Source organism: Sus scrofa, chromosome 13 (genome assembly GCF_054392235.1).
Source record: "Sus scrofa isolate SSC_HxYL_T2T_F1_AM1 chromosome 13, Sscrofa_HxYL_maternal_Yorkshire_Landrace_v2.0, whole genome shotgun sequence".
NCBI lineage: Eukaryota > Metazoa > Chordata > Mammalia > Artiodactyla > Suidae > Sus > Sus scrofa.
Genome location: NC_139395.1, coordinates 153,804,812 through 153,820,130, shown reverse-complemented (window position 1 = coordinate 153,820,130; position 15,319 = coordinate 153,804,812). Strand labels below are relative to the sequence as shown.

General features: G+C 37.8%; 1 protein-coding gene across 8 annotated transcripts in view; it reads right to left on the bottom strand.

Moving 5' to 3' along the window:
- POLQ (DNA polymerase theta) overlaps positions 1-15,319 on the bottom strand; it is a 130,003-nt gene that overhangs the window by 47,576 nt on the left and 67,108 nt on the right. For all 8 annotated transcript variants that reach the window (XR_014824700.1, XR_014824699.1, XR_014824697.1 and 5 more), the window contains exons 17-19: positions 13,289-13,432; positions 11,114-11,310; positions 6,790-7,030 (exon numbers count right to left, since the gene is read on the bottom strand). Coding sequence is in view for 2 of the 8 variants with exons in the window: in XM_021070281.2 (XP_020925940.1) it covers positions 6,790-7,030; positions 11,114-11,310; positions 13,289-13,432 (582 nt within the window). In the remaining 6 variants the exon portion in view is untranslated. The remainder of the gene's footprint in view (positions 1-6,789; positions 7,031-11,113; positions 11,311-13,288; positions 13,433-15,319) is intronic.

Sequence of the window (15,319 nt, the reverse complement as noted above, 5' to 3'; positions counted from 1 at the left end):
ATGAGGAAATCAAAAGGGAAATTAAAAAATACCTCGAGGGAGTTCCTGTTGTGGCTCAGTGGTTAACGAATCCGACTAGGAACCATGAGGTTGCGGGTTCAATCCCTGCCCTTGCTCAGTGGGTTAAGGATCCGGCGTTGCCGTGAGCTGTGGTGTAGGTCGCAGACGCGGCTTGTATCCCACGTTGCTGTGGCTCTGGCGTAGGCCTGTGGCTACAGCCCCGATTAGACCCCTAGCCTAGGAACCTCCATATGCCGCGGGAGCGACCCTAGAAAAGGCAAAAAGACAAAAAAAAAAAAAATACCTCGAGGCAAATGAAAATGGAAATACAATCATTCAAAATCTATGGGATGCCACAAAAGCAATTACTAGAGGGAAGTTCATAATAATACAAGACTTTCTCAAAAAAAGAAGAAAAATCTCAAATCAACAACTTAACCTACCACCTAAAAGAATTAGAAAAAAAGAACAAACAAAACCTAAATTCAGCAGAAGGAAGGAAATCATAAAGATCAAAGAGGAAATCAAAACAGAGATTTAAAAAAATATAAAAAAATCAATAAAACCAAGAGCTTATTCTTTGAAAGGGTAAACCTCTGGCCAGACTCGCCAAGAAGAAGAGAGAGGATCCAAATAGGCAAAATAAGAAATGAAAAGGGAAAAATGTCATTGGCTACTGCAGAAATACCAAAAACAAAACAAAACAAAAACAAACCATAAGAGAATACTATGAACAATTATATACCAACAAATTTGACAACCTAGAAGAAATGGACAACTTTCTTATAGACATACAGCCTGCCAAAACTGAATCAAGAAGAAATAGATCAACTGAACAGACTGATCACTAGAAATGAAATTGAATATATAATCAATACACCCCCTAAAAACAAAAGTCCAGGACCAGATGGCTTCACAGGCAAATTCTACCAAACAAAGAAGAATTTATACCCAAACTTCTTAAACTTTTCCAAAAGACTGAAAAAGAAGGAACACTCCCAAAGATACTCAATGAAGTCACCATCACCCTAATATCAAAACCAAGGATACTACCAAAAAAAGAAAATTATAAGCCAATATCTTTGATGAATATAAATGCAAAAATCTCCACAGAATTTTAGCTAACCAAATCCAATAACACATAAAAAGATAATATACCACAACCTAGTGGGATTCATCCCAAGTTCACAAGGACAATTCAACATATACAAATCAATCGTCATATACCACATTAACAGAAGAAAAGTCAAAAACACATGATCATCTCAATATATGCAGAAAAAGCATTTGACAAAATCCAACATCTGTTCATGATAAAAACTTGTCATGGTTCAGCGGTAATGAATCCTACCAGTATCCATGAAGATGCTGGTTTGATCCGTGGCCTCACTCGGTGGGTTAAGGATCCAGCTTCTGCCATGAGCTGTGATGTAGGTTGCAGATGTGCCTCAGATTCCACATTGCTGTAGCTGTGGCTTAGGCTGGCAGCTGCAGCTCTGATTCGACCCCTAGCCTGGGAACTTCCATATGTTGCAGATGTGGCCCTAAATAGACCAAAAAAAAAAAAAAAAAAAAAAGACCAAAAAATAAGCAAAAAAACCATCTCTTACCAAAGTGAGTATATAGGGAATATATCTTAACATAATAAAAGCCACTTATGGCAAACCCACAACATAATACTCAACAAAAAAAACCCTGAAAGCCTTCCTGCTAAAATCTGAAATAAGACAAGGATGCCCACTCTCACCACCTTTATTCAATGTAGTATGGAAATCCTAACCACAGCAATAAAACAAACCAAAGAAATAAAAGGCATCCAAATTGGAAGAGAAGTAAAATTGTCACTCTGTACAGATGACAGGATACTATATATAGAAACCCTAATGACTACACAAAAAATATTCAAACTGATCAACAAATTCAGCAAACTATCAGGATTCAAGATTAACATTCAGAAGTCGGTTGCACTTCTGTATACTAACAATGAAATATTAGATAAGAAATAAAAAATACAATATCTTTTAAAATTGCACCCCCAAAATTAAATACCTAGGACTAAACCTGACTAAGGAGGTGAAAGACTTATATGCTGAGAAAGATAAAACATTAATCAAGGGAATTTAGAGGATTCAAAGCAATAAAAAGACATCCCATGCTCCTGGATTAGAGGAATTAATACGGTTAAAATGGCCATACTATCCAAAGCAATCTACACATTTAATGCAATCCCTATCAAATTACCCATGACATTTTTCACAGAACTAGAACAAACAATCCAAAAATTTACATGGAACCCTAAAAGGCTCAGAATTGCCAAAGCAATCCTGAGGGAAAAAAAAACAAGCAGTAGGTAAAACTCTCTCAGACTTCAGGCAATATTACAAAGCTACAATAATCCAGACTATGTGGTACTGGTACAAAAACAGATATACAGATGAAAGGAACAGAATAGAGAACCCAAAAATGAACCTAGAAATAAACCCAGATACCTATGGTCAATTAATCTTTGACAAAAGGGGCAAGAATATAAAATGGGGAGTTCCCTTTGTGGTGCAGCAGAAATAAATCTGACTATTACCCATGAGGATGCAGGTTTGATCCCTGGCCTCTCTCAGTGGGTTAAAGATCTGGCAGTGCAGTGAGGTGTGGTGTAGGTCACAGATTCCGCTAGGATCCTTCACTGCTGTGGCTGTAGCATAGGCTGACAGCTGTAGCTTCAATTGGACACCTAGCCTAGGAACTTCCATATGCCATGAGTGCAGCCCTAAAAAGCAAAAATAAATAAAATAAAATAAAATAAAATAATAAAATAAAATAGGAAAAGGTCTCTTCAGCAAGTGGCACTGGGAAAACTGGACAGCTACATGTAAACCAATAAAACTAGAACACACCCTCACACCATGCACAAAAATAAACTCAAAATGGCTTAAAGACTTAAATGTAAGACAAGATATCATAAAACTCCTAGAAGAGAACATAAGCAAAACATTCTCTGATATCTTACAAACGTTTTCTTAAGTCAGTCTCCTAAGGCAAGAAAAATAAAAACAAAAATAAACCAACAGAATCTAATCAAACTTACAAGCTTTTGCACAGAAAAGGAAACCATTTACAAAACAAAAAGATAACCTATGAGAAATGGGAGAAAATAGTTGCAAGTGATATAACTAACAAGGGTTAATCTCTAAAATATACAAACAACTCATACAACTCAACAGCCAAAAACCAAACAACCCAATTGAAAAAGGGGCAGAAGACCTAAACAGACATTTCTCCAGAGAAGACATATGAATGGCCAACAGGCACATGAAAAAAAAGCTCAGCATCACTAAGTATTAGAGAAATGCAAATCAAAACTACAGTGACATACCACTTCACAATGACCAGAATGGCTATCATTAATAAGTCTACAAATAACAAATGCTGGAGAAGGTGTGGAGAAAAGGGAATCCTCCTACACTGTTGGTGGGAATATAAATTAGTACAACCACTAAGGACAACAGTATGGAAACCAGTTTTCTGGTTCCTCAGAAAACTAAATATAGAACTACCATATGATCCACCAATCACCTTCCTGGGCATATATCCAGACAAAACTTTCACTCAAAAAGATACTTGCACCCTTTATGTTCACTGCAGCACTATTCACAATAGCCAAGACATGTAAACAACCTAAATGTCCATCAGCAGATGAATGGATTAAGAAGATGTGGTATACATACACTACCTCAGCCATACAAAAGAACAAAAAATGCCATTTGATGCAACAAGAGATTCTCATACTAAAAGAGGTAAGTCAGAAAAAGAAAGTCCTATCATATGATATCACTTTTTATGTAGAATCAAAAATACGGCACAGATGAACCTATCTACAGAAGAGAAACAGACTCAGACATGGAGAACAGACTTGTGGTTGCCAAGGGGGAGGAGGGGAGCAGGATGGCTGGGAGTTTGGGGTTAGTAGATGCAAACTACTACATTTAGAATGGATAAACAATGAGGTCCTACTGTATAGCACAGGGAACTATATCCAATTACTTGGGATAGAATATGATGGAAGATAATATGAGAAAAAGAATGTATATATATGCATGACTGGGTCACTTTGCTGTATAGCAGAAATTGACAGAACATTGTAAACAACTATAATAAAAAATTTTTTAAAGAGTACATAGGTAGACAAATATATGTTACTAATGTGTTATTCAGTTATTCATTATATTATTAAAATAATAATGAATAATAAAAGGATCATACATGAACCAATGATGAGTGTTACAGAAAGAAAGATCAGGACTATATAAATCTGCATGGCTGAGGTCCTTTGGGAAGAGAGAAATCAACTCACTCCATACCTAGAAATTTATCCCATTTATATTCAAACTACTCTAGAAAGGGCCTAATTGAACCAAGTGAAGAGAACAGGATACTTTGTCCTGGGTCAAATTAAGCAAAAACATATTCTGTTATTAATATTTTTCATACCCAAATAAAATTCAGCTGTCTACTGGGAAAAGGCACCTAGAACATACACCCCACCCTCTATAGGCAAGAGGATGAGAAGAGAAAAAGATGAAAATTCTGGAGGCCCATTAAAATAAACAAGCACATCTTAAAATAATTATTTCCAAATAAAATTTGGTAGCTGTTCACATTCTTTCCAAAAAAACTCACTTATCTCACTGAACTTCAATTCCATGGATTCTTTTAATAAGAAATATTTAACACCATACAAGAATGCATTTAACACCTCCCAGTCACCTACTTTTGAAAATTTGCAGGAAAAAAGCACCTTTCATGGCACAGAGGAAAAAAAATCACGAAAGCTAAAAAAAAAAATATGTAGAGAATTTTTTGTATTTGCTGGAAAGGAAAATCAGTCTTCTTTTTTTAAAGGTGAAAAACTGTCTTTAAATAGTGGAACAGTCTCCTAATCAGACTGAAAACATAAATCTGATAATGGACAACAAATATCTAAAAAGTTCCAGACTGATTCATATAACCGTCATCAAATGTCACTGTCCAGAAACTATAAGGACTACCCAGGAGGCCTATCCTAGGGACAGACTAGGCAGACCAAGAGGGATTGAGCTATGTTCACTCAGCGTAACTGTCCATAGACACAGAAGTAGTCCTGAGGCATGTGTGCTGTGTATTCCCGCTCCTTGGCTGGCCTAGAGTGGCTTGGAGAAGCTGAGTTTGAAATATTACAATGCCTGTTGAAGAGCTGCTAATTAACATCACTTAAGAAAGTGTCCCAGAGTTCCCGTCGTGGCTCATCGATTAACAAACCCAACTAGCATCCATGAGGACTCAGGTTGCGATCCCTGGCCTTGCTCAGTGGGTTAAGGATCTGGCATTACTGTGAGCTGTGGTGTAGGTTGCGGATGCCGTTGGGATCCCACATTGCTGTGGCTCTGGTGTAGGCCGGCAGCTGTAGCTCCGATTGGACCCTTAGCCTGGGAACCTCCATATGCTATGGGTGTGTGGGTGTGCCCCTAAAATGACAAAAAAAGAAAAGAAAGTGTCCCATGAACAATTAAGTCAATCTAGTCTTCTGTATTATTCTCCTGGTGATGCTACAGAGAACACTACTACCAGCACAGAGTGTTTGTACTGGAGTAATAATAATCACCATCAACTAAAACAATAATGAATACCTACTCTGTAGCAAACACTGCACTAAGTTCTCTGTATCATTTAATACTTAAAATAACATTAAAAGAACCAGACTTAGAGAATTAAAGTAGCTTGGCCAAGGTCTCTCACAAAAAAAATAGTCTAGATACTGTGAATTCATCAGTCTACTATTTCTAGTATTTATTAATTAGCCAATAAATCTATGGCTTATATCTCCTTTGTTCCACTCCACCATTTTTACCATAAGCATATATTATGCTCTCAGAAGTCAAGGTACTCAGTCTGGGCCAGCAGCCTGCACAATAAATCCATGCTATTTGTCGTGAGGGAAAAAAAGATTTACATGAATACGCTTTGCTAAAAAAAAATTACTGTTAATAGTTCTAAAAATAAAACAGTTCACTTTTTTAAATCCATGAAAGATATATTCTAAGTACGAATAATAAAAATCATTTAATAACATTCAAAATAAAAGTAGGAGGAGTTCCTGCTGTGGCTCAGCGGGAGCGAATCTGACTAGTATCCATGAGGACATGATTTCGATCCCTGGCCTTGCTCAGTGGGTTAAGGATCTGGTGTAGCCATGAGCTAAGGTGTAGGTCACAGATGTGTCTCGGATCTGGCATTGCTGTGGCTGTGGTATAGGCCACCAGCTACAGCTCCGATTTGACCCCTAGCCTGGGAACCTCCATATGCCATGGGTGCCGCCCTTTTTAGACCAAAAAAAAAAAAAAAAAAAAAAAAATGTTGAAAAAAAATAAAATTAGGAATAAATGAATAAAATGCCACTAATTTACTTCATTGAAACAGAGCCAGAGTACAGCAAACTATGGCCAAACTAGGGCCAGGTGTCTGTTTTCGCAAATAAATTTTATTGGAACATTTATTTTGATATTGTCTATAGCTGCTTTTTTGCTATGATGGCAGAGCTGAATATTTGTGACTGAGACTGTTTGGGCTGCAACACCAGAAATATTCACCATCTGGCCTTTTACAGAAAAAAAAAATTTGTTGATCCCCATACTAGACAATCAAAAGTAACAGTTTATATAAAAAGTATAACTTATTCACCTGTGATAAAGAATGGCTAAATACATAACTATTCCCAGTCTATAACATCATAAAAATGCCAAGAACTGTGTTTTTTACCTTGAAGGTTTTCCTTCTTCAACAAAGAATTGAGTTGATTCATAGAACTGAAAATGAGAATACATTCTACACATGCTCTGTATCTCCCAGAATGCTCAGTGTTGACATTCAGCCCTAGACTTTGAATTCCTTGGCCAGTCTCTATCTCTTCCAGGAGTGGAAGTTCATGAGGAATAAAACAGGAAACTATGCTGTGAAGAGTCGGCTCCTTGGAATCTGGATCTAGTAACCAGCATGCCACCTGAATGGGAAAACAATCAGAATGTTTTCTTGATTTTTAAAGGTCATTTCTGCACTCAAATTAAAAAAGGAAAAAAGAAAGCTCATTTCCAGTCTCATTCATTTTTAACTTAATACTTATTCAGTGGTCCTTCCAGGAGAGTAGAAACAAAGGATAATTGTACCAGAATGCAAGTTTTAAACCAATAAGATCAGTTGCCATCAAAGAAGGAAAATTTATACTTTTCCATTTACTGCAGTGCTCTGCTGAACTACTTCAGAAGTAGGCCTGAAAACCAAGTCCCTCTCAGTGAACAAAAATCATGTTTCTGAAAATACAGCTGAACTCTTCTTCACAGAGGCTGATTCTGGCTTACCTATTACTATAATAAAGATGGGCCTAGGGTGTTCCCCTTTGTAGCACAGCAGAAAAGAATCCAATTACTATCCATGAGGATGTGGGTTTGACCCCTGGCCTGGCTCAGTGGGTTAAGGATCTGGCATTGCCATGAGCTGTGGTGTAGGCCACAGACATGGCTTGGATCCTGTTTCTGAGGCTGTGGTGGAGGCCAGCAGCCGCAGTTCCAATTCAACCCCTAGACTGTGAACTTTCATATGTCACAGGTGCAGCCCTAAAGCCAAAAAAAAGAAAAAAAGAAAAAAAAGTATTGGCCTATATAGTTATAGGTTTATCTAATTCTTTCAATATTAGAAGGGGTGAGAATATTACCAGATTCATATTTAGTGTTTTAGAACACCTCCAGACCTTCCCTCAAGATGAGAAGCTGTCACCATGACCAACCAACTCCTTATTTTTTTAATTTTTTTTTTTTTTTTTTTTTTTGCCTTTTAGGGCCACACCCATGGCATATGGAAGTTCCCAGGCTAGGGGTAGAATCAAATTGGAGATACAGCTGCCAGCCTATGCCACAGCCACAGCAACTCAGGATCCAAGCCTCATCTGCGACCTACACCACAGCTCACGCCAATGCCAGGTCCTTAACTCACTGAGCGAAGCCGGGGATCTCACCAGCAACCTTATAGTTTCTAGTCGGATTTATTTTGGGAACTCCCCAACTCATTATTTAACTGCTATTTTTAGCTTCCCTTTGAGACCAGAAGATCTTTAGTTTCTTTTCTTTTTCTTTTTGTCTTTGTCTTTTGAAGGCCACACCTGAGGCATATGGAGGTTCCCAGGCTAAGGGTCCAATTGGAGCTATAGCTGCTGGCCTATAGGCCCACACCACAGCCACAGTAAGGTGGGATCAGAGCCATATCTGCAACCTATACTATAGCTCATGGCAACACCAGATCCTCAATTCACTGAGCGAGTTGAGGAATCCAACATGTGTCATGGATACCAGTTGGGTTCGTTAACCTCTGAGCCACAATGGGAATTCTAGGCCTGTAGTTTCTAATACTAGATTTCAGCAGACAGAAATTGGACTTAGAATAAGGAGATATAAGTCTTGTTCATAACTTCAATAATTACTATATGACTCAGTTAACTTCCTTTCCAGGTTAAGAATTTAGTTTTATAGGGGGCTGTGATCTTGTAAATTATAATAAGAAATATAAATTTGGTCTTAGCAAGAGAAATAAAGTTACCTTAGTTATGCTAATGAAGAGACTTGAAATACCCCAAGGTCACAGAAGAATGGGGGCTGGTTGCCAGAGGTTATCAATCCTGTGATAGGAAAGCTGGTTCCACCCCCTCAAACTCCTGAGAGGGGGAAGGGACTAGAGGCTAATTGATCATGAGTGGCCAATTATTTGATTAACTGTGCCTATGTAATGAAGCCTGTATAAAACCCCAAAAGGACAGGGTTCAGAGAGCTTCTGGGCTGGTGACCACATGGACATGCAGGGAGAGCAGCAAGCTTGGAAAGGGCACAGAAGCTCCAGGCTTCTTCTTACAAACCTTGCCTTACGTGTAACTTCATCTGGCTGTTGATCTCTACACTTTAATATTCTTTGCAATAAACTAATTATCTAGTGAGTAAACTGGTTTCCTGAGTTGAGTGAGCTGCTCAAGCAAATTAATCAAATTCAAGGCAGGGGTTGTAGGACCTTCTGATTTATTTACAGTTGGTTGACCAGAAGCACAAAGAACAAAAAGGGCTTGAAACTGGCGTCTGAAGTTAGTGGCTTATGGGACTGAGACCTTAACCTATAGGATTTAATGCTACTTCCAAGTAGATAGTGATAGAATTGAACTGAATTGTAGGATACCCAGCTAGTATGCAGAGAACTGCTAGAGGTATGGAGAAACCACCAGCAATCCCCACCAACCATTAGAAACTGGTGATCAGAGCTCTTTTAGGGGTACTGAATAAGACAGTCTGATGTAAGAGCTGATAAATGTTTCTGGTAAAAGTGAAATTTTATAGGCTAGTAGTTCATATTCTTACATCAAAAGTGTTTTGGTTAACAAAACCAAGCATGGAATATTTCAAACAGTTTATGTCCAAGGTGCCATATAAATCTGAGATGCTACTGTACTTTTAATAAGCTCATATTACCCATTATTCTCATTTTGGACTCTGGAACATCAAATTAAGTGATCCAGTAAAGTTCAGCTTAGCAATTATATGAAATTTATCACATATAAACCAAGTCCGGCTTGAAGTACAGAAAATGATAATTGTTTATCAGATACTGTCTTCAAAAGTCTTTGCCAAAGGAGTTCCCATTGTGGCTCAGTGGTAACAAACCCAATTAATATCCATGAGGATGCAGGTTTGATCCATGGCCTCACTCAGTCTGTAGAGGATCAGGCATTTCCATAAGCAGTGGTGTAGGCTGCAGAAGCAGTTTGGATCCTGGTTGCTATGGCTGTGGTGTAGGCCAGCAGCTATAGCTCCAATTCAATCCCTAGCCTGGAAGCTTCCACATGCCTCAGGTGTGACCCTAAAATGAGAAAAAAAAAAACACTTTTCTATAAAAGCTAAAGAAATCAAAAAGTATCTTATTATTATCGGTTATATTGATAATAACAACCAATTAGTATTCTATCTCAACTGAAAATTAATATTCCACATGCCTCGTATCTAGTTTCAACGAGAGAAAAAATGATATTCCTTTGAGGGCTATAATCCCATGAATAAATGTCTTCTTTTTTTTTTTTTTTTTTAATGTTATGGCTACACCCACAGCAGATGGAAGTTCAACCTCCAGGCTAGGGATTGTAGCCACAACTACAACCTATATCACAGCTGTGGCAATGTCAGATTCTTCAACTCATTGTGCAGGGCCAGTGATCAAATCCACACCCAAGCCAGTGACCCAAGCCGCTGACTGCAGATTCCTAACCCACTGTGCTACAGTGGGAACTCAATAAATGTCTTCTGAGAGTGCATTATACTATTAAGTGTGTATTACAATAACCTAAGTTATCCTTTCCTTAATAACTCAGTCATCATTATGACTTTGCTATCACATGGAAAAGTTTGCAGGGGCTAGGAAAGTGATTTGTTCCTATGCTAAATGTCCCCCAACTACTATTCTTCTTGATCTTTTATATCTATATCTTTTACTATTTTCTGCATTTATCCTCATGGATATCTGAAACATCCTGCTATCATGTATCTAAATCTGACGTCTCTCCTTTCATTTCTAATTTACTATGAGACAGAAAATTTAGAACTTATAACTAGAATGAAAAAAATTTTTTTTTCCTTGTCTTTTTGCCATTTCTTGGGCCACTCCTGCGGCATATGGAGGTTCCCAGGCTAGGGGTCTAATCAGAGCTGTAGCTGCCAGCCTACGCCAGAGCAACAGCAATGCAGGATCCGAGCCGCGTCTGCGACCTACACCACAGCTCACGGCAACGCTGGATTGTTAACCCACTGAGCAAGGGCAAGGATTGAACCCGCAACCTCATGGTTCCTAGTCGGATTCGTTAACCACTGCGCCACAATGGGAACTCCTGTATTCTGTTCTGGGTGGATGAAATTACTGGACCAAAGAGTAACTACTCTGAAACACTTAAGCTGCACTGTTGGAGCTAAATAAATACCAAGTCACTTAAGAATTAACCGTAAACATTAAATACATATATATTTTTTTTCCAATATGTAAAAAATTTTAAAATAAGACAGGGAACCTTAGGATCCTCATAACTTTGTTCCAGGGAGATACCACATGACAGAAGAAGAGTTTTATAGCTCTGGATGAAGTCATAGATGATAACAGAACGTTCTTTATCAGATTCCTTTTGAAGGCAAGATTGAAGGTGCCACATTCTCTCTTTCACAGTCAGGCTTGGATCCAGAGATGGGGGTGCCAAACTGGCACTAATTTCTTTAAAAAAAAAAAAAAAGAGTCTTAAAGCAAAAAGTACATACATTCATTTGAAGGAGCAATCTTTAGTGCCAAGAATGAAAAAGACTCAGAAGCCTCAGAGTTTAGTTCAGCATGACCTTATCTTATCCAGGTCATATTGCCTATACAGATGAAATAGATGCAGTGCTTTGTAATCTAAAAATTAAGGTTTGAGCTAGGTGAACTATAATGCTCTATTTAATTAGGCTGGAGAAAATTCTAAATATTAAGACTCCTAAAAAATAAATTTACATTTCTCAGAATGTAGAATTAAAGACAGAAAAGTCACTTTGAATGAATTTTAAAGGAACTCCTTTTAAAGGGCAGTTTAGTATGAAAGCACAATATTACATCTAAAATAAAAGAAGTAGAAATTCAAGTAACTACTGACTTAACATATTTTCCTACAAAACAACTAAAAATACTTCATGCTTATTCAGGAACAGACATTATACATCATCTTTTTTTTTTTTTTTTTTTTTTTTTTTTTTTGCTTTTTAGGGCCATACCTGCGGCATATGGAAGTTCCCAGGCTAGGGGTCTAATCTGAGCTACAGCTGCCAACCTATGCCACAGCCACAGCAACTCAGGATCTGAGCTGTGTCTGCGACCTACACCACAGCTCACGGCAACACCAGATCCTTAGTCCACTGAGCAAGGCCAGGGATGGAATCCGCACCCTCATGGTTACTAGTTGGATTCATTTCCACTGAGCCACAAGAGGAACTCCCTCTACATCATCTTTTAAAATGTTTCCTTATTAATTCTAGTCCTGTCTAAAATAAATAAATAAATAAATAAATAAATAAATAACAGCTAGGTATCCAACAACCACAATCAGATCACAAGATATTTCTAGATCATATTCTTTTAATTCCAAAGATTTCTCCAAAGCCTTTGTGATTCAACCACTGCAGATGTCTCACTCGTCACTGCCTCTAAATGAGTTCCAGACACAGCCCATAGGAGGGAAAAAGTCTGGAAAGAAATTGCTATGATCCGGTCTTCAAAAACAAATCTTTAAGGTGGCCAGGGAGTTCTTAAGCCTCCACTACCCCTGAGGAAAAAAGCACAGTTTTAACAGCTCTATGTGACAAGCAGAAAGGAGTAAAGGGAGGTCCCCATTGTGGCTCGGTGGGTTAAGAACCCAACTAGTATCCATGAGGATGAGTGTCCAATCCTTGCTCAGTAGATTAAGGATCCAGCATTGCCATAGCTGTGGCATAGGTCATAGGCACGGCTTGGATCCTGCATTGCTGTGGCTGTGGTGTAGGCCCACAGCTGCAGCTCTGATTCAACCACTAGCCTTAGAACTTCCATATGCCACAGGTGCGGCCCTAAACAGCCAATAAAAAAAAAAAAAAAAAAAAAAAAAGAAAGAAGAAGAAGAAGGGAGTAAGGTAGTGTGCTTCTTCTTTTTGGCCACTTCCTCAGCATATGGAAGGAAGTTCCCAGGCAAGGGATCAAACCCATACCACAGCAGTGACCTGAGCCACAGAAGTGACTATGCCAGATCTTTAACCTGCTGTGCCACATGAGAACTCCAGGGGGGTCCTTCTTATAACATTCTAGTTCATTCATGAAATAATATGTACAATACACACTATACTTTTTAAAGGCTTTTAAAAATTATTATATTTTTTTGCCACACCTGCAGCATATGGAAGTTCCTGGGACAGGAATCCAATCTGAGCTGCATCTATGACCTACACCACGGCTGTAGCAACAGTGAATCCTGACCTCACTGCATCAGGCTGGGATGGAACCCACACCCCCACAGAGACGCCAGATCCTTAACACACTGTGCCACAGTGGGAACTCCCAACAAAAGCTTTTTTTAATCCTAAAAATAAATTCTAGGAGAATATCAGGAAACTATTCTCAACAAATGAGTCATTATCCTCATAGAGGTTATATTAAAATTATATGGTGATTTAGCCAAATAGTGATTACTTACCAGAATGCTTTTGCTCCTTCTGCAATGAAAAATAGTAGGCATCTCTTCCACCCCAACATATTGCTAGTCCAACCACCAAAATGTCATCACAACCTTTAATGGGAAATCCATCATTTCTAACAGGGGCTTCCTGAGGGGAACTAACTATATAAATAAAAAGTAATATAGTTAAAAACCTCCAAAAATAAAGCCACTAAGTTAAACATTAAAACAAAGATAATAATAATAAAATTTATTTGATAAGGAAATTTTTCAAATCCCTACAATATGCATCATGTGGGTAGTCATTTTCAAGTGCATATAAGATCTGCTTAGGTTTCCCATCAATTAAAATAATTGTTACTATGAAAAATCAAAGATTTCTTAAAATAGGCCTACAATAATAAATAAAATGTTTAAATTTAACTTTTAAAATTTTTCAAAATCTTCATCTTGAATTTCTATAACTCAAACAAAAACAAAGGCTACATGTACACTACAAAAATTTGTAGCCAACTCAGCATTTCTGAACATTTAGAAACTCCAAAAAAATTGAGTCTTACTTCTTAGTGAAGAATTAGATATGATTTTTGTATTTGGAGTCAATAATTTTTTCCAAAATAATATACTTTCAATTTCACAAAGACATAGGTCAAAAACTAATCTATCTTATTTACAATTATATCCCCAATACCTGGAAAAAAACTGGCTCATATTTCTTAAATTAAAATGAATGATTTTATTCCTCTAACCTCTAGCACAGAAAATGTACTCAATTTCATGATTGAATAAAAAATGGAAAGAGTGTCAATACTGAAAGCATATAAAACTTGTCATTAACACATTCCTGAACTGAATATCAAAATCCTCAGAACTTTATGTACAAATTCATTCATAAAGGTAGGGATTTAAGAAATTTGATCAAATCTTTGATTTCCACAATAGGCTGTCAAGCTGACTACACCTATCCCACATAATACAGAATCATGACTGTCATGAAATAAGACAGGAATATAGGGCATTACTTGCCCAAAAGTTTCAATTCTTTGAAAACCTGGAAGAGTTCTGTGAAGCTATGGGATCAACATTTCAGCACAGAATTCTTGACTAGCAGTGAAGGTACAAGTTCTCCTTGAGATCAAGTCTTGGAAAACACAGCTAATGTACATTGTGAAAAATATAGTTCCAATTTGCTATGTACTTCTGTGATTATATAAGTGAATAAGAATACTACAATTTAAGAGAAAATAATTCATAAGCAATGATGCTTAATAAAAACCAACATGTCTGCCATTGCAACATGGATGTACCTAGAAGGTATTAACGCTAAGTGAAATAAGTCCAACACAAATACTGTTATTACTTACAACTTGGAACTTAATAAATAAAAGAATGAATACAACAAAACAAACAGTTTCACAAATATGGAAAGCATACTAGTGGTTACCATTGGGGAGAGGGGAGGAAGAGGAGGGGAGGCAAAATGGCAGTAGGGGATTAAGTGGTACAAACTACTATTTATAAAATAAATTAGCTACAAGGATATATTGTACAGCACAAGGAAATATGGCCATTATTTTATAACAACATTAAATGGAACATAACTTATAAAAATGTTGAATCACTGTGTTATATATATGTAACTAGCAGCACACAGTAACACTAGGCATGGCTGGGAGTTGAAGCAGCAGGGACATGTGGAGACCTTCAGAGCTTCACAAGATAAAAAGGATGAGGAAAACAATCATCGAGGAGCCCTCTGGCCTTAGACAGCACAAGGTTCAGAATGACAAAGTCAAAAGAACTGCTGTTTGAGAGACAGGTTCTGGGTATACCCAAGCATCAAGCTGTCAAACGCTGTTCCAACTCTGGCCCCTAAACCAGCCACATCAGCTGTGGTGCCCTAGCAGCGATAAGCGATAAGCTTGACTGCTGGGTCAGTGTCCCGTGAGACAACACTGGTAAGGAACTCCCAATGAGCCGCCTAAAATGGGAAGCTGCTATAAAAAGCCTGTTTAGATGGGATCTCTGGCATACTTGGAAGGAGGGAGA